Genomic DNA, 20,691 nt, shown 5'->3' with positions numbered 1-20,691 from the left:
ATATAAAGGAAGAGAAATATAAAAGAATCGAATATTTCTATATTTACAACCACATAAATAGCGTTTAATAGTTACTACCAAGGCGATCGAAATGATGAGTGTTTATTTTTTCTCTTTGCCATGTACGTGGCGCTGGTGTCGACAACGTTAATGGTTCCCCACGTTTTAGGAAGTTAGCCCTCGTAAAAGGGTCAGTGAGCAAAGTAAACCCAGTTAATAAAAGAGCCGGCGGGTTTTGGGTTCGAAACCTACTCAAACATATTAAGATTGGCGTGTTTGTGTCACTGAGGATATGCGCAAGAATCTACATACGAATGTTCAATTAACTAATATTGGTTAAATTAGAAATAGTTATCTTTTCATCTGAATTAAGTATAAGTTAAAAGCTTGTACTGCACTTGTTGAAAAACTAATATCAACTAAATTAATTACTCATCTAAAACATAATTTAGTCATAATATCATGCATTATATTATTAAACCTAATTTCAAATGAATTGAAAATGTTAAGTTGTTTTTTATAGATTTAACCATTTTGACTATCATTGAAAATCCTAAATATTAATGTCATATTTCAACCATTTACTTTAAAAATATATTCAAAAAATTCTGAACGAAGCGAAAATAATATTTAAGACCCACAAAGTTGAGGGTTCGGTATTCATACACTAGCTTCACAGATAAATTAAACCAACCCAAAACCTAACCTATTTTAATTAACATAAAAAAACTATACTTAGTTTTAAAAGTTTCATTAGGTTTAAACAGAAAACTAACTTTCGTATATTTTCGCTAGTAAAAATATATTTATCTATTAGTGAAAATGTTTTCAGATATGATTTCACTGAAACGCCGGTGAAAATATAACTTAACTGTTAATACACATTCACTGTAACACATATATTCATAAATTTAGCTTAGTTTAATATCAATTATAAAATATTCATTGATTTATTTGAGGTAAACTTCATTCGTTGCACTTTATGAAGCTATTTTAATGAACAGCTGGGGAATTTTCTGAAGTAATTATACAGAATTGTTTTTGAAACTGTATCAAATGCAGCACAATTTTCATTAAAATTGAATTAATGGTTGATAGCAACATATCTTTAACAAATTTTATAAATTATTTAGAATCGGTTTTAAATACCAAATTTATATTTTATTTTTTTAATTTATATTTTAATTCGTCATTATATTTATAAATATGTGATGTTATAGTTTAAATTTAAATATGTATTATTATTTAGATAATAAGCAAATAATTGTATTATTTATAAGATTTCAAAAATACAAAAATAACATTATAAATAAAAAAACACAAATCTAATATAATATTAGAGACATCTATTGACCATCAACCAAAAAATTATCATCAATTGTTTTTAATATTTTTTTATCTATGACTATCGACATCTATCGCTGTATTATAAAAATATATTGTATTTATATTATAAATGTAATATTATTCCACATATAATATACTCCATAGTGTTTTATTTATTGAATTTTTTTATAGTAAGTACCATATGTATCTAAAATATCGAAAAAAAACACATATCAATTCTTAGTAAGACCTTAGAAAATACATATACATACATATATAAAAATATATATTTAATTAGAGAGCAGTTTTAAATATATTTAAATATCCTTGATTTTTAAAATGTAATATTAATCAATAAATATTTATATTTTAAAGGAATAGAGATTATTCTACTCCGATGTTACTTAAAGTATTATTTACACGTACTAGTTAAAGTAATGTTATCGCATGCTTTATAGATATGTCTTTTAAAAATATAATAGATTATATAATTTCTTACAACTTTTAACTTATCGTCATACAAAACAAATACTTGAGAAATGTAGAGTATAAATACACGCGTTTGTTTTCATTTGACTAGTTTCTCTGAAATTATTTAATATAGTTAGTTTCAAGTTATAGTTAGTTTTAGAATAGTTTCTTCGTTATTTCTTTGAAATAATGAAGAAACCTTACTTTCTATCGATTCTTCTCTATTTACATACAGCGTAAGCTATGTTTTTTATGTATTGAACATATATATTTTTGTACAGCATTGCTTTATCTACCGCTAAAATACTAATCAATAATAATAATTTATATTTTGCCAGTTTTGGGACAGAATATTCATATACAAAATTTCCCAATGGCTTTAAATTTGGAGTTGCTACATCAGCTCACCAAATCGAAGGTGCTTGGAATATATCAGGTAAAAATCATGCTATAAAATGACATTATTTTTTGTTTAAATTAATAATTTACTTTTAGGAAAAACTGAAAATTGCTGGGATAGACTCTCACATTCTAGGCCGGAACTCATAACTGATGGCAGAAATGGAGACGTAGCTGTTGATTCATACCACAGATATTCAGAAGACGTAGAAGCTTTGAAATATCTGGGTGTAGATTTTTACAGATTCTCCTTATCGTGGACAAGGATTTTACCGACTGGACGAATAGATCAGATCAATCAAGAAGGCGTAGATTATTACAACAATCTAATTAATCTTCTCCTAGAAAACAACATACAACCGCTTGTGAGTGTTGCATATATGACAAAATCAATCAATCATAGTTTTGTATATGTATATTTGTCCTCAGGTGACTTTGTTCCACTGGGATTTACCCCAAACCCTTCAAGATCTTGGCGGATGGACAAATCCGATCATGATCGAGTACTTCAAAGATTATTCCCGAGTGTGCTTCGAACATTTCGGCGATCGAGTGAAATTTTGGATCACTATAAACGAACCTTGGGAGATTTGCGAAGACGGATACGGATTGGAAAACAACGCACCAGCTTTGAACAGTCATGGAGTCGGAGATTATTTATGCGGTCATATTGTGTTGAAGTCGCATGCCGTATCGTACCACTTATACAATAAAACTTTCAGACCAACTCAAAAAGGTAAAATTATTATTAGCATCAGTTCACTTTGGTACAAAGCAGCTGATCCAAGAGACGAAGAACTGGTGGAATTGGCTGAAGCTGCCAATCAATTCAATGTAATCAATATTAGTATAATTATAACATTGTTCCGATCGAATAAATATGTATTTTAAATTGACAGCTTGGTTGGTTCGCTCATCCGATTTTTTCAAAAGAAGGAGGCTATCCAAAACAGATGATTGAACGTATAAATAAGAAAAGCAAAGAAGAAGGGCTAAGAATATCTCGCTTACCCATTATTAACGAATTCTGGAAAAACAAGATTAAGGGAACTTCTGATGCATTAGGAATCAATCATTACACCACCCATTTAATAGTCAAAAAAGGAGTTGATGATACTGCTAAAAATCCATCATGGATCAGAGATTTGGGAGCAACCATTTCTAAAAAAATTGGGACAGATTCTGCTTCAAGTTGGCTCAGAGTTAATTTAATTGACATTTAATTTTTATCTTATTCTATAAATAAATAAATTATATGTACCTATTTTTTAGGTGTATCCTGAAGGTTTCGGCGATATGCTTCGTTGGGCTAATAAAGAATATAACAATCCTGAAATTTTAATTACAGAAAATGGATTTTCTGATAAAGGAATTCTAACGGATAACGACAGAATTAATTACTATAATGTACGTAAAATTGATGGTATGTGTATAGCGTATTATATTTGCATGTATATGTTTTAGGGCTATCTAGCTGAATTGCTAAAGTGCATTTACAATGATCACATTAACATAACAGCTTATACAGCTTGGTCTTTAATGGATAATTTTGAATGGAGGGCAGGATTCAGGTAATTTATATAATACACACGTCACTTAAATGTAATAAGAAGAGTTTATTATTAAAAAGGTAATATTTTAGCGTACGTTTCGGATTTTACTACGTCGATATAACTAAGCCTGATCTTCCAAGATATAAGAAAAAATCTGCTGACGTGTTTAGAAATATCATAAAAAGTAAATCAATTTCTGGCGATGGATTAAAGTGTGATACATCCTGCAGTAACAAATAAATAAATCTAAATTAATATTAGTATAAAAAAAACTATTATATTATTTACTTATCTAGATAGTTTTATTTTATGTTAATAATAATATTAAATAAAGCAAAATATTTAAAGAACACCGTCTTAAGAATATACGGTCATATACTTAAGTATTATGCCTGCACTACACTCTCTGCAAGTTAGCCAAGGTTGGCCAAGGACAGAGAATATAGTGGGTTACTTCAGGGTTACTTCGGTCGAGTTCGGTTCTGCCCTCCCTAAAATCTCTCGGAAGTTGTCCGAGGTTACCGAGAACGGGAGGTAAACTTGGCCAGCATTGAGCGCTTCCGAACATTGTCGGCATATTTCCGAGTCAAAAGGACTGAAGTCGGAGCTGCTCTTTCGAGCGCGAGCGATGAGATACTTCCCATTTCGCTCTCTCGCGTGTTAAATGACGAGAATAAGAGAGATAATGATATGGTGGTTCGCAAACTTCAATTTCAGTATGCGCGTAGGTGTCCTATGGTTAACACGCATGACGAGCGCTGCATAGTGGTCACGTGGTCAAGTTATAATACCACATGCTACAGTGGGACGCATGTTAACATGTTTTATGAAACTAGATCTTCAACAGGCTCTTACTGATCTTTGAATATTTTAGGGCACCAAAAGGGATTAATTATATTTTTGATAGTATATTCTTCTAACAGATATCGTTATTATATTTTTTTTCATATAAAATTAAATATTTAAAAAAGAATTAGTGGTACTTGATTTTGTTAAAAAAATCGTTTCGAATATCCTTATGTATTTTCCTAGATCGGTTTATATAAATGTCACACCACAACGAATTCTTATTTAGAATCGATGGCGACAAATTCTAGGATAGTCACAGATGTGGTGTTCGTATTCTGAAGTATATTTATTATGCCTTATGGCATTTTGCAAAAGCCGACAAAGATTTTGCGTACATTAAATATTTATGGATTGATATAGTATTAATGAGTGCCCACACAAACTTTTATAATTATCAGTAGCGTAATTTTAATAATATGACAATTTAAGAATTGAGATTATTTGGCACTTTATTCAATCGCGCGCAAATATGCCGGCTGTATGTGACAGAAGCCGCCGTCCAGACGGCATATGAAATTTGCGACAGTGTGGTCGCTTACTCGAAGTCGTAGATCTCGGCCGACTTCAGTTGTAACTTCGGCTTGGACAACTTTCAGAGAGTGTAGTGTAAGCCTTAGTTGTATACAAAAATACGCATTAAAGCTAGCTACTTTTGCAATTTATGGACAGGAAATATAGTCAAGTGAAGTTTAGTTTGCTTCTTAGTACAAAATATTTTTTTTTTCACTTTTAACGGCTTTTTTTTGTAAATAAAATGTAGAGGTACTATTACCACGCATAAAAATTTTGTTTATATTCTGTATATTTTTTATTATAAATAGCCATTTTTTCAATTTGTTGCGAAGTGAGAATATTTGTGTAGGGCTTACTTAAAAATTAAAATGTATTACAGTGGTCGGAAAAAGTATTGTATATATTACCCCAATTGTTTTTACAAAGGCAATAGGTATAAGGCAAATTTACCTGCCAAGGTTTGTGACTTAGTAACGTATTTTTTAACGCTTCGTGTGCCAATATGTCTTGAATATTTGTGAACTGTTGATTTAATCCCTCTATAACTAAATTCAAAAACTTATGATGGTCGCTAGATGACAAGACATTTTTTAACAATACACAAATATATTTTATTATTTAATTCGGAAAATTTAGATTAGCCACCATAAGTTTTTTTACTTTCATCAATATGTATATTTTATTATGTAGTGTAAAATATGTTGGGTTTTTTTAATATTTAATTATGAAACCAAAGTAATGTTGTATCGACATCTGTTGACTTTAATATAAAATATGTTTTACAATAGTAATACCGACAAATATACAGCATGAATAAGTATTACAAAATAACTTTACCTACTGTCTAATATTATGATTTTTTTTTTTTATTAAATATGTATTTTTACAAATTATTTTTGAGTCTAAATCAGTTTTATATTAATTTTAATGCAATAACTTTTATATGTGTTTATTTTTATTGTAAATTTACGTGATTTAATGTTTTTTAAGCATAATAATAAACTCGGCACCATATATGTATAGCAAATATTCACTCGTATCAGTTTATGCATTGTTATCTTTTGCATGATAGTAAATAATAAAAAGATGTATAGTGGAACTTATATTGTAGAACTTGAAACTTTAATGTATAGTATAAATACTCAGGTTTGCTTCTCTCAAAACCAGTTATCTTCTCTATGCGGTACAACCAAGTCGTTCATTATGATGAAACTCTTCAACTTTCTATCGATTATTTTTTATTTACGTACAACGTGAGTTATTTTTATTTATAAAACTTATATTACATAATAATTTAAATATAATTACATTATTTAGTTATGGAGCAGAATATCCTTACACAAAATTTCCAGATGGCTTTCAATTTGGAGTTGCCACAGCAGCTCACCAAATCGAAGGTGCTTGGAATCTATCAGGTAAAAAGCATGTTATATTATAAAAACCCATAAATTTTTGTTTTATTTATTTATTTAATTTTAGGAAAAACCGAAAATTGCTGGGATAGACTATCACATTCTAGACCGGAACTCATAGCCGATGGAACAACTGGAGATGTAGCTGTTGATTCATACAACAGATATTCAGAAGATGTAGAAGCTTTGAAATATCTGGGTGTAGATTTTTACAGATTTTCATTATCGTGGGCAAGGATTTTACCTACTGGACGTATAAATCAAATCAATCAAGAAGGCATAGATTATTACAATAATCTAATTGATCTACTTTTGAAAAACAACATACAACCACTTGTGAGTGTTTTATAAATTACAAAATAACTCTGTATATGTATTTGTTCATATCTATAGGTGACTTTGTTTCACTGGGATTTGCCTCAAACGCTTCAAAATCTTGGTGGATGGACAAATCCAATCATGATCGAGTACTTCGAAGATTATTCCAGAGTGTGCTTTGAACGTTTTGGCGATCGAATCAAATTTTGGATCACTTTCAACGAGCCTTGGGAGATATGCGAAGATGGATACGGAGATGACAAAAAAGCGCCAGCTTTGAACAGTCACGGTGTAGGAGATTATCTATGCGGTCATAATTTGCTGAAGTCTCATGCTGTATCATATCACTTATACAATAGAACGTTTAGACCGACTCAAAAAGGCAGAATTATGATCAGCATCAATTCAATTTGGTATAAAGCAGCTGATCCAAGAGACGAAGAACTTGTGGAATCGGCTGAAGCTGCTAATCAATTCAAGGTACGCATCAATGTATATGAATTTAGAAATGAAAATCAAATAATATCATGTTTTTGAGGCAGTTTGGATGGTTTGCTCATCCGATTTTATCTAAAGAAGGAGGATATCCAAAACAGATGATTGAACGTATTGATAAGAGAAGTAATGAAGAAGGTCTAAGAATATCTCGCTTACCAATAATGGAGGAGTTCTGGAAAAATATGATTCGAGGATCTGCTGATGCATTGGGAATCAATCATTACACCACTCATTTGATAGTCAAAAAAGGAGTTTCTGATACTAGTAAGAATCCATCATGGGTCAGAGATTTAGGAGCAATTATTTCAACGGAAATTGGAACAGATTCTGCCTCAGAATGGCTTCGAGTAAATCTCTTTGACATTTATTTTTATTTTATTTTTTCAATATACATTTACTTATTTATTTTAGGTATATCCTGAAGGTTTTGGCGATATGCTTCGTTGGGCTAATAAAGAATATAACAATCCAGAAATTTTAATTACTGAAAATGGATTTTCTGATAGAGGAACTCTAGAGGATAACGACAGAATAAATTATTATAATGTATGTGGAAATTATGTTGCACGTGTAGCACTTTATATTTGCATATGTACGTTTTAGGAATATCTAGCTGAAGTACTGAAGTGCATTTACAATGATCACATTAATATAACTGCGTATACAGCTTGGACTTTAATGGACAATTTTGAATGGAGAGCAGGTTTCAGGTAGTATACTTAAGTGAATGTGTGTGTTTATAAACTTTTAATGTACGTGTAAATATTTTAGCGAACGATTTGGATTTTATTACGTCGATTTAACTAAACCTGGTCTTTTAAGATATAAGAAGAAATCCGCTGACGTGTTTAGGAATATTATTAAAACTAAGTCAATTTCTGGCAATGAAGACAAATACAATCACGACGTTAGTATAGATTAAAATTATTATAAAAAATACATATTATCGAAATTGTGTGATGCTTATAATTATTTATAGTAAAAAGTCTAAACTTTTTTAGGAGTTTTAGGTGTAGATATTAAATATGACATATACATATAATTAAAATACAAACGTAAGTTATAATATTTAATTAAAATAATAACAATTTTGCTTATCTGTGCATTTATCCTTGATAGTATTAACACAATGCTGATTGATTGATAACGCTTATTTTATGTTATGTTTTCTGATATTAAATGCATTTTAATCAGCTTTATTTTTTCTTATAAATTTAACTTTGATGCTCAGAACAATATCTATCGTAAAAACAATATCATCAGGTCATGTAACAGGCTCCAGTTGAAGTTTTTCAGCAAGACGTAGCTACTTTTAATTCCAACAATGCAAATTTTTGACCTAAAAATATAGTTTATAATATATTAGTAATTTTTTGTCAACTATATGAATCACCTATGCAATTTCTTGGTTCAGCACTAAATGGTATATATGCAAAAGGATGCCTTTTTTAAATATTTTCCAATAAAAATCGGTCAGGATCGCATTTTAGAGGGTTAGGAAAATATTTTGGATTTTTACGGATATCGAAAACGGTGACTTTGCATCCTGTTTTAGCAGATATAATCTCCTAAAACATATAATTTGAATTAACTAAAAATATTTAATTTTATTACAATAAATATAAAATTCGCGTTAATTATCCTTAACAAAAGTGATTAATTATCAATAAAAATTAACTAGACAACAGTGCAATCACACAAATTAAAAAATAACACGCAAGTATTCTCTGATGCATTGAATGAATATTTATTTGTTACGAAGCGATCACAATATATCACCGGTATACAAATAACACCGTATGGCCACAATATTCCCGTTACACAATTCAACCTCAGTGATATCCATCCAGCTAATGTCACTTCCTAAAAGCGTATACTTATTGGCTAGTTTCATGATTGTGATTGGTGAGCAAACTTTTAAATGTCAAAACCTGATCCTGCGCTGAGGGCAGAAAGTCTCATTACGCCATTGTGCTCTGTTTTACGTCGGTATCTTTTAGCAAGAATTTGTCTTATTTTCTGGCTGATCAGTCTTGTGCTCATTATGGTTCCAGTGACTCGATTATCTAAAGGTCCAGAAGATACGCATTTCTTAATTCCAAATACAAATTGTTTTGTGTATAATCCATCAATACATCTTTGAAAAATAAAGTTATTATTTAACAACGTCTATCATTGCACTTATTTGTAACGGGTTGGAAGTTTCATTGTAAATAAGTTGTTTGCATTTGTTTTTTCAATATATTTTCGCGTTACACGTTGTTTTGCGTCATATGTAGGATTAATAATTTATTTATTTATTATAAGATCAATTAGTAGTTATTAATTAGTGAATCTGGAAATAGCTTTCCAATTGATTTTACAATATGATAACTAATTTTTTACAATATTTTAATAGTAGTACAGTAGACCCCCCAATAACACGGTAAATTGTAGACGCTTTAATTAGGTGCGTGTAGTTGGGGGACTAGAAAGTTTTATACAATACGTACATATGAATCAGGCGCGTGTGGTGAGATATCATAAAATATAAAGTAACGGGCATCCAAATAGCACGTCCCCAATTTACCGTGTTATTGGGGGGTCTACTGTATAAGAAGATCGTACCAGACGATTTTATTTGAATTTTTAACATATCATTTAGATCACTTTTAATTGATTTTAGAAACCACTAGTTTACACATATTATGGTTTTATTATTTTCGAGATTTCTAGCAATAATTTTTTTGTTTAATAATTTATATTTTGTAAATTGATATAAAAGGCAAATCTTAAAAAAACTTTTTACCAGTTTATTATATTGAACTATTATTATACCAAATAATATATAATATTACTTAGTCAAGACTCTTTTGCTTAATATTATATTCATAACTTATTATTAACACAAATTATACTTACTAGGAGTTCCCAAAATATCTAATAAATTCCCTAAAAACAGTTTGCATGGACGTCCTGGTATTTTATTCACTAATATAGCTTTTTTACTATGCCATAATGAATAATTATATATATATACATAAATCATGAATGGATTTTACTAGTGTAACAAAGAGATTTGAGAAAAATACTATCACAAATCAAAATGAACATATTCACTACACTAATCTTAATCACGTATATTATTTTTTATTACTAGTAATTCATTGGCACTTAATTGTTATAATTAAAAAATTGTAAATTATAAACTGATTTATTTGCGTTATTATACAAATACAAAAGCAACATTACAATCTTTATGTATTATTAAATATTTTATCTTAATACAATCTACCCATAAAATTAATATAAAATACCATTTATAAACTATTCCGTTTATTTCTCATTTAATATAAAATATATGTATATAATTAAAATCCAATATCGTTAGTTTAATTAAATAAAATAATAATTTCGAAGAGATCGTTTAAATCACATAAATTTCCAAATATTTTTTTTTATATATCATACAACAAATTATAAGATAACTAATATCTAGGAATTAATTTAATCTTAACAGGTGTTTCAGTACGCAAAATTATATCGAGTCTAAATAATAAATCATCTGGTTTTGTCACAGCTTCCAATTTAAAATTTCTCAAAACTGCAGTAACCATCGCTTTTTCTTCAAGAAGAGCAAATTTTTGTCCTTTGAAAATAATATATAATTAAATAATGTTTATATGTATGTATTATATATTATATATAAAGCAATACCAATGCAATTTCTTGGTCCAGCACTAAATGGAATATAAGCATAAGGATGACGATTCCTTGAATTTTCCGGTGAGAATCTTTCAGGATCGAATCTATCCGGATCCGGAAAATATTTTGGATTTCTGTGGATATCATATATGAACAAAGCGATATGAGTTCCTGCTGGCACTAGATATTTTGCTATAAAAAAGTTTTGTATTAATATTATGAGATTGTTTTCAATATAAACATTTAAAAATGTATGTTTATATACTGAATTGAAGATCGTCAGTCAGCTTTCTCATTATTATTGGAACACTCGGATATAAACGAAGTGCTTCTTTAATGCACATCTCCATGTAGAACATTTTATTAAAATCCTCTATTGTTAAACTGCCTTCAGATTCTTTAACAACGTCATTAATCTCTCGCACAATGCGTTCCTATCAATATAAATATATAATTACTGATAAATTATTATATAATTGCAGTAATCACAGATTAATACTTGTATATCGGAGTGATTGGCTAACAACATCAAAAAATATGTCAAAGCCACAGTCGTGGTATCATGACCTTCAAACATAAAAGTGTCTACTTCTTCTCTGATTCCTTCCATGTCTATTTCACCTTCTGCTTCAGCCTTTAAAAGAAGATCTAACATGACCATTCGCCTTTTGCTTCCAACTTCATCTACATCTTCTGCATTGTTCAACTTTGATTGAATAAATCTAACGCGTCGTTCGTTGATGACCTTCTTAGTGAAATTAAACATTCTAGATAACGTGCTAAGCTCTCTTCTTCCATTTTTGCTATTATAATAAGTCCAGTCTGGATAAACCCACGGTTTAATTATACGGTCCATTAATAGATCCCCCATTTCATAAATCCCTTTCTTGTATTTAGTTATGTCATCATCGGTTGAATCCAAATTAGTTCCCATTGCCGTCTCTTAAAAATATATAAGATAAACATATATTTTTTATTTTAATTAAAAAAACACTTACCGCATATTGAATTTAAAGCAAATCCTGTAACATATGGCAATATTTCAATTTCTTTATTAACTTCAGGTTTTAAATTTTCAACTAAAGTATCAGCCTGACTGACGAATGTGACGCAAAATTGACGCAAAATACTAAAGTGAAATGTTGGAGTCAATACTTTTCTACGCTGTTGCCACTTATCGCCTAAAATAATATATTGTATTATCACTTATTAAGAATACCGTTCCTTTAAATTTTGCATTCCTACCAGTCGATGTTAATAAACCGTCTTTAAACCATTTATGCAAAAATTTATAGACGTATCCTTTTTTAATATTTTTCGTGCTTGATAGCATAATCTAAAATATTTGGTATTTTTTTAATAAAGACGTATTTTATAAATTAAATAATAAAAAAATACATACTTCCAAATCTTCTGGACCGTCAATTATGACTACTGGAAGAATAGTTATCCAAAATCTTGCTATATTATCTTTAAATCTGTACTCATTTAGAACACTTCTTGCTTTATAAAATAGCCAGACTAAAAAAGTATATTTTAAAAGATAATCTGCCCAAGTTTTATTAATTATTAATTATTATTTTATTTTTTTACCAGGTGAATGCAGAAATTCTAAGCTATTTCCTACACATGGTAGTACATTAGGACCTGGTATTTTGTTTATAATTTTAGCATTCTTAGAATAAAACATAGTATATAAACAAAAACATAATAATAACACAATAGATAATAGTATAGCAAACATCTTGCTCGTTTCTGCTAGTACCGACAAAATTTGGAATAACACTGATTTTTCTCTCAAAATATTTTTCGAGATTACAATTAATTGACCTTTGAGATTTGTTGTTATATTATTAATAATGTGATAATTAAAATGATAACTTTGACTTGAAGGTTGAATAAAATAAAGCAGTATATACATTATCATTTTTTATTAACAATAATAATAAAAATGTATCCGGTACAATATATATTGATATGAACATGTAAAAATATAAAATAATTATATTGTCACTCTAGGCAAAAATTTCACTTTGATTGGATCTTTTGGTCTTAGAACAATATCACAACAGAATATTATATCTTCTGGACGAGTAACTGGTTCCAATTTAAAGTTTCTTAAAATTGCACATATTGCTGCTTTAGCTTCTAGCATGGCAAATCTTTGACCGATGCAGTTTCTTGGTCCAGCGCTAAAAGGTATATAAGCATATGGATGTCTATCACGACTGTTTTCAGGCAAAAATCTATCAGGATCGTATCTATCCGGATTAGGGTATAAATTCGGATTTCTGTGTACATCATAAATATGAAGAAAACACTCTGTTCCAGCTGGTACTAAATATTTTTCTACGAAAAATAAATAAATGTAATATTAACACATTCATTAATAATATAATAAGACTTACTGAGTTGCATATCTGCATATAGCTGTCTGCTGATAAATGGCACACTAGGATACAATCGTAACGATTCTTTAAAGCACATTTCTAAGTAGTTCAGATTATTTAAATCTTCAATTGAGGGTCTACTTTTATTATCGCCCAACACCTGATTTAATTCAGCAACAATACGTTCCTAAAATCCATTTTTTATTAATTACACTATATAAAAATATGCACATCGTTTATTTTAATACCTGTATATCTGCATAATTTGCTATCACCATCAAAAAAAATGTTAAAGCCATCGTTATAGTGTCATGTCCCTAAAAATGAAATTACAATTATTTGTCTATATTAAATAAATAATTAAGTAACTTTACCTCAAACATAAATGTATCAACTTCTTCCCTGATTCCATCTTCATTGATTTGTCCCTCAGATTCTGCTTTCAATAAAAGATCTAACATTGCACGTTTTTTCTTTATACCCAAGTCTTCATCTTGACTGTCGTCTAAAGTATCTAAATCTTTTAAATTTGACCGCCTTTCTCTAATGATGTTTGTAGTAAATTCGTGAAGAATTTTTAACTTTGTCATTTCGACTTTTCCAGTAGGTGTGTTGTAATAAATAAAATGTGGGTACAACCACAGTCTAGGAAAGCGGTAAATTAAAAAACTTTGTAAGTCGTAAATAGCTTGTTTGTAACTTTTCACTATGCTCTTTTCTGTATCCAAATTGCAACCCATTGCTGTTTCTATATATATAAAAATCAGAAATAAAGTCAATCGAAATACTAATTACTAATTTGTATGTATATATCAAAAATATTGTTAATTACACACATACAAACACAGTACTTAATTATAATATACGGTATCTAATCGTACAATCTTTATATATTAATATATAGTTTTATTATCTTACCACAAATTGAATGTAAAGTAAAATTTGTGATATATGGTAAAATTTCCGTTTCGTTCTTTCCCACTTCTTGTATCAATATTTTATTAACTAACTTTTCACTTTCATCCAAGAACGTACGACAAAACTGTCTTAAAATATTGAAGTGAAAGGTTGGTGTTAATATTTTCCTGCGCATTTGCCATTTTTCACCTAAAAATATTTATAAAGCATACTTAATACTAATCAAATATATAGTTTTATATAAACGAAGATTACCAGTGCTTGTCAATAAGCCTTCTTTCATCCAAACATCAATGAGCTGATACGTATATCCCTTTGTTATGAATTTTGGACTAGATAATAATACCTAAAATAAACAATAAAAGCAGATTGAAACTGTGGTTTATTTATTAATTTAAATAAACAAACAATAGATCTGTATTCATACAAAATACCTCTATATCATCTGGATCATAAATATTGACAACCTTCTTGTTTAACATCCACATTCTGCAAATGTTTTCTTTAAACCTGCTCACGTTTGCCAAAAGCCTTGCAGAGTAAAATAACGGCACTGTTTAATATTAATAATAAAGTATAAAAAACTTTGTATTTTATAATAATAATAATATTTTGAACTACCTGATTCACTCATAAGATCAGTTACATTTCCCAACAATGGAAAATCTCTGACTCCTGGTATTTTATCAAAAATCTTTCCATTTTTAGTGTTATGAATTAAATAATTTATAGCATATAAAATAACAACCACAGTCACAAGTATTGTAATCATAACTATATTTATTATATTTAAAAATATCAATATAAATAATAAACACGTTTAATAACTGCAATTGCCAAGCACACACAGAACTTATCTAAACAATTCGTAATTAAATAAAAATTAATGCTATCTGTGTCAGAAGCGCTCCATATACGTTAGATACATCAGCATCTGGGTATTAATTTAATTTTAATAGGATACTTCGGCTTCAAAACTGCACTAGCTGTGAATATGACATCTTCAGGCTTAGTAATAGCTTCTAATTTAAAATTCTTGATGATGGACGATATTATAACTTTTTGCTCTAATATGGTATATTTCTGTCCTAAGCAGTTTCTCGGTCCGCCACTGAACGGTAAATATGCGTACGGATGTCTTTTCTCACAATTTTCTGGCAAAAATCTCTCTGGATCGAATTTATCTGGATTCAGATAAATACTAGCCTTTCTGTGTAAATCGTATATGTGAATCTGAAACGTTGTTCCAGCCGGCAACGTAAATTTTGCTGAAATATTTTTCATATTGTAATTTAAACATGCTATAAATGTATTTTAGATCAACTTACTGAGTTGTATATCTTCTTTAATTAATCTACTAATCAAAGGCACACTTGGATACAATCTTAAAGTCTCTTTAATACATCGTTCCAGATAAGATAAATTGTTAAATTTTGCTATTGTTAGCTCGCTTGTATCGTCCCCGAATTCGCCGATAATTTCGTTATATACAATGTCCTATTTATGATATGATTATAATTATGCATACACATTGATAAAATTAGTTGTAAAATATACCTGATGTGATGGATTATTTGCCAGTAGCATCAAGCAAAAGATTATAGAAGATGTAGTAGTGTCATGGCCCTATTAACATATAAAAAAATATCAGTTGGTACATAAATTCCATTACATTAAATGTATAAAATACTACAAATTGTACGAGAATTAATCTGAAAGTAAAGATACAAATTCTATAAATTATAAAAAAACATCATTTTCGGTAGATTTCTTAATAATTCATGACGTGACTATTTTAACACAGTATCATCGACTCACTAGGAGATTTTATTTTAAAATAGCGTCTATTCAAAAACTTAAAAATCGTAACATTGGTTAGGAAAGTAAAGAGTTAAAAACATTTTAAAATAGAAATTAATATTAAAAAAATATTTTAAGGGTTTTTGTGGACACGATAACTATCGTAGTTTGTATCATATTAGATTTACATTTGTACTAAAAATATAACTTAATTAAATCTCGGCTTAGTAAAAGCTCGTAGCTTCGTTAAAAAATAGTAAGTAAAGCAAGAATTAGAAAAGTTAAAGAAATCTGCGCAAAACCATAAATTATCTGAAGAGATTGTCTGTCCTTAGTCGACTGTAAAATACCATTCAAAAAACATAGGCAGATTTTAGGTTCCACACAGTTTATTGCCTTCGGCTTTAGATCCATGTGTGTTAATTTGTTCTTCACTTTTTGCATGTATGAAAGCTATCCATTTCTGTGACTATTTATTACTGGAGACGAAAAATGGATCTTTTAAAGCAATCCACATAAAAAAAACAGGACAAACACCAGTTTTAATACGTCGACCATATTTGACCTTAAATATATTTTTTTATGTGGTAGAATATTTCGGGTGTTATTCATTACGAATTATTAAAAACTGGTTAGGCCCTCACGGCCGAACATTATTTTACTCAATTGGAGAGATTAAATACGTAAATATTAAAAATAAAATGTATTTAATAATCAACGACACATCTTACAACACGACAAAGCAAAAGAGACATCGAAAAAATATACAACTAGTAGAAAAATATCATAAATAGCAATGAAAATTATCTCTATCAATGAAATAGATATTATATATATTTTTTGGAAATATTTTTTTTCTGATTAAAAAAACTAGATTTGTTTGTACTTAACCTTATATATTTATTTACACTAAACAAGCAGCACAGTTACACAACTAAACTTCACCAGACGATATTAACTCATTTAGAGAATAAATAAGAAAATATTTATAAAAACAATTTTTGAATAAATATTTTAGATAAAATGTTGAGTATCCCTGCTTTATAAAAAAAATATAATGGGTTGTGTCATAGATTAATGAATAGTAAAGCTTGACGAAAACGTGTCACATAGTAACTGTATATTATTGACCGTGACCGTAACAGGCCAACACACACATTTTATGCCATCGGCCTGTATAGTGTTAAATGAAACTAAAATAAAAAAGTTAAAAAAAAAAATATATATATATATATATGTGTGTGTGTGTGTGTGTGTGTGTGTGTGTGTGTTTGTGTGTGTGTGTGTATATATATAATTAAAATAAAATAGGAAAGTTTAAAATGTGTGGGAGATCCAACCAGCTGCACCATTAACATTAAGGTTATTCAAACAGCCATTTAAATTATTATGAAATGGAAGTATCAACTGTTTTTTGACAAAAGCTCTAGCTCACAATAGTATTGCGTTACTTAACTAACACCCTGTTAGCATATCTGAGAACGGCTTGTAAGCAATATAAAACAACTCTTATGACGTAAATAATTCGGGATAGACAATGCGTCAAATCTGCATAAAAACCGCTATTTTAACCTACGCTTTGCCTTAAACTTCTTTAATCAATATCTTTAAGATTTTTACTTAAACTTTACTCACAACTTTTCACTAAAAACTAACACTTCGCTTCTGACTTTGAATAACAAAAGTTCAACCGATCTCGTATTAAACGAAGTTACGACAAAACAATCGATATGACACTAAGAAGTCAATTTCACTAAGCTACTCGAATCTACAAGGGCTAACTCGGTCTTCGATCGGACTTTGCCACCATACAAAAATATTTTATTTCAAAAAAAAAATGCGCGAACCATAAAGCGCAACTTTAACTTTTTATTCGTTTAACATTGTTTGCCAACAGAATAAAAATACAAAAAGTAAACAAATGCGCTAACCCCTTTTTAGTATAAGGTTTACTCCATCTTTTGAGTTTCGTATTCAATACCCTGCCAATCCTGTGCACATTTCAAATTTAACACACAAACTACAAATTTAGAAGTCATGCGCACATAAAAAAACTCCACAGTTTCCGAGAGATCTGCCAACGCACCGCAAAATATGCATATTTTGTCCAAAAGTAATAAAGTAACGAAAGTAGAATCCACTTAACGAAAATACACATTGACCGTGAGAAAGCACATGTCGCACATACGCATTAAAATAAAAATAAACTTGAATATATCAGTCTTAACGACTCATCGACAAATGCATTTTATTTTTGTTATGCTGTGTGATGTAACGATTTACGTTTCCAGAAATGGACCATTAGCAACGGCTGTTCAGTACCTTTACAATACATAATGCTATGGAATTCACAAGCCGACAGCAGATGCAATGCGAAAATGTAGTGTTGCCAAATGTCAACTTGTTCACACTTCATTGATCCTGCAAACAAGTCGAATTTCACGCCCTAATCGTAACTATAAAGAAATTCAAGAAATTTATATTCGGAATTTACATCCGACCTTTATCAATAAATTCTATCATATACAACCAACTTAGGACACACTAACTCATCTGAACTTGCACCAATAGGGGCCGAAGAAGCAACCGCTTCCCTCTTCACGTCAACCCTGGACATCACGTGTATATAGTAAATACACAAATTGTACGTTATTTAAAATTGCTGCGAATTTGATATCAAAAACCGTTTTATACATACATTATATTGTCTGTAAGCTAAAATAATAGTACTATACAAATTGTAATACCTAATATGTACGATCTAGCTCGATATGAATTAATTATCACAATTTTCATTAGTGAGATTAGAAACATCTATCGGAATTATAATTATATAATAATCACTTATTTAAATCTCTTGAACAAGACTAAAAATTTCATTTTATATGGGATTCGAGCCCTGGTCTTTCGGGTATTAGTCACCGACTATATCATTCATCTCTATCGAGCTGTTTTATAAATATTATAAATAACAATTTCTTCTTTTGCACAGAAGAAAATGTGTTTATTTAATTAGTAACATACCCCAAACATAAAAGTGTCAACTTCTTCTCTAACTCCTTCGTCGTCTATTTTTCCTTCTGTTTCAGCAGTGATTAATAAATCCAACAGTGTCAACCTTCTTTTAGAATCTTGTTCATTAAAATTTTCAGACATATTCATTGTTTTTAATTCACGTCTCTGTCTTATAACCTCTGAAGTGAAATCGTGCAAATCGTCCAGTGTCTTTTTCTGTTTTTTACCAATGCTAGAAAGTCCAAAAATAAAATCCAAATGATACCAAACCCTCATAGCGCGATAAACCATATATTGGGTCATTTCCTCTATAGCATGCTTATAAACATTTTTTTGTTTGATGTTAATTTCATCCAAATTTACTCCCATTGCAGTTTCTGAAAAGTAAATATAATAATTTAATTCAGTGATTTACGTTCTTAATAAATTATTTAGGCACAGGATTATTACCACAAATATCATACAATGCACATTCGACAATCATATCCATAATATCAACCTCTGTATCTTCAGCCACATCCTTCAATTTCAATATTAACTTTTCGCTATTTTCATTAAACACGAATAAAAATTGTTTCAGACTAGTATAGTGAAAAGCTGAACCTAAAACTTTTCTGCGATTTTTCCATTTATCACCTATTTAAAAAAATATTTTTTACAACATAACTATTTATTTTAAATAGCAATAAATTTATAAAAAATATTTTAACCTGTGGATAATAACAATCCATCATTGATCCATGGTTTCATAAACTTGTATGCTAAGCTTTTATTAATGCATTTTGGATTACTTAATATAATCTAAAATATAATTAAATATAATTTACAAATAAACTATTTAATTAATAATAATGCAATGCTTTACCTCAATATCTTCTGGTTCCAATGTATTAACAACTTGCATGTGAGCTACTCCAAATTTATAAGCGCTTTTGTATTTATTAGAATATGCTCTTGCCATATAAAATAGTTCAGCTAAAGCAATACGTAATAATTACGATTTAAATAAGCAAAAACAATAAAAATAATAATACTTACTAGTTGTATGATAGAAACTAAGTCCGTGGCCAATCAACGGCAATCTCCAAGGTTCTGGAACTTTGCTCAAAAGTTTGCCGCTTCTCGAATTCCTTATTAGTAATTCTCCGACACATATAAATATCACAAAACATAATATCAAAAACAACATGTTCAATAACAGATACGCAGATCGTAAGATATGTACAAGACTCTCTCAAAGCCTAAACAACACTGAGAGAAAAAAAATTAGAAACTCACAAGGCGATTTTTGTATTTAAATGTATTCTTCGCAGTAGGCTGTTAATGAGTTTCTCAATGGATATACAAACAATCAATATATGAATTTTACCTGATGATGTCATACATAGTTAATTATATAATGGTTTAATCGTCGGTTTTTAAATCTTTAAATAAAGTTTCTCGACCGTAAGAATGTACCTAAAACCTGTTTGTAAAAACAAGGTGAAAGCAATTTTTGGAGGCACTAAGGTCCAGTGGTGTACTGTGGGTGTGGAAATTTGGTGT

General features: G+C 29.4%; 3 protein-coding genes across 4 annotated transcripts; 2 read left to right on the top strand and 1 right to left on the bottom strand.

Annotated features, from left to right (window-relative positions):
• The first annotated feature begins 1,919 nt into the window (after positions 1–1,919).
• LOC148235297 (myrosinase 1-like) lies at positions 1,920–4,071 on the top strand. The gene is made up of 8 exons (XM_088185640.1): positions 1,920–2,033; positions 2,136–2,233; positions 2,293–2,561; positions 2,626–3,030; positions 3,096–3,398; positions 3,469–3,603; positions 3,661–3,767; positions 3,839–4,071. The coding sequence occupies exons 1-8, from the start codon at positions 1,987–1,989 to the stop codon at positions 3,987–3,989; spliced, it is 1,515 nt and encodes a 504-aa protein (XP_088041766.1). The 5' UTR covers positions 1,920–1,986; the 3' UTR covers positions 3,990–4,071.
• Positions 4,072–6,258: 2,187 nt separating this feature from the next.
• Positions 6,259–8,537, top strand: LOC148235296 (myrosinase 1-like). 2 transcript variants are annotated; one of them, XM_088187005.1, is made up of 9 exons: positions 6,259–6,364; positions 6,429–6,526; positions 6,591–6,859; positions 6,917–7,321; positions 7,384–7,686; positions 7,751–7,885; positions 7,943–8,049; positions 8,111–8,246; positions 8,341–8,537. In XM_088187005.1, the coding sequence occupies exons 1-9, from the start codon at positions 6,315–6,317 to the stop codon at positions 8,347–8,349; spliced, it is 1,512 nt and encodes a 503-aa protein (XP_088043131.1). In that variant the 5' UTR covers positions 6,259–6,314; the 3' UTR covers positions 8,350–8,537. The 2 variants fall into 2 exon arrangements, with proteins under 2 accessions (XP_088043131.1, XP_088043130.1); XM_088187004.1 differs by having other exon boundaries at positions 8,111–8,368.
• A 2,129-nt stretch (positions 8,538–10,666) lies between these two features.
• LOC148235295 (uncharacterized) lies at positions 10,667–20,376 on the bottom strand. The gene is made up of 24 exons (XM_088186073.1): positions 20,185–20,376; positions 20,012–20,121; positions 19,857–19,947; positions 19,597–19,782; positions 19,156–19,523; positions 15,889–15,957; positions 15,660–15,828; positions 15,264–15,599; positions 14,953–15,147; positions 14,766–14,884; positions 14,587–14,677; positions 14,332–14,520; positions 13,788–14,161; positions 13,662–13,730; positions 13,432–13,600; positions 13,038–13,372; positions 12,617–12,926; positions 12,426–12,544; positions 12,269–12,359; positions 12,022–12,204; positions 11,523–11,965; positions 11,289–11,457; positions 11,036–11,215; positions 10,667–10,967 (listed from the first exon to the last, which is right to left on the bottom strand). Exons 1-24 carry the CDS (start codon positions 20,333–20,335, stop codon positions 10,807–10,809), a joined length of 4,677 nt encoding a protein of 1,558 aa, XP_088042199.1. The 5' UTR covers positions 20,336–20,376; the 3' UTR covers positions 10,667–10,806.
• Between the last annotated feature and the right edge of the window lie 315 nt (positions 20,377–20,691).

Source organism: Plectrocnemia conspersa, unplaced genomic scaffold, assembly GCF_051122295.1.
Source record: "Plectrocnemia conspersa isolate PC_06_02 unplaced genomic scaffold, ASM5112229v1 ptg000005l, whole genome shotgun sequence".
NCBI lineage: Eukaryota > Metazoa > Arthropoda > Insecta > Trichoptera > Polycentropodidae > Plectrocnemia > Plectrocnemia conspersa.
This window is presented reverse-complemented; position numbering and strand designations above follow the sequence as displayed.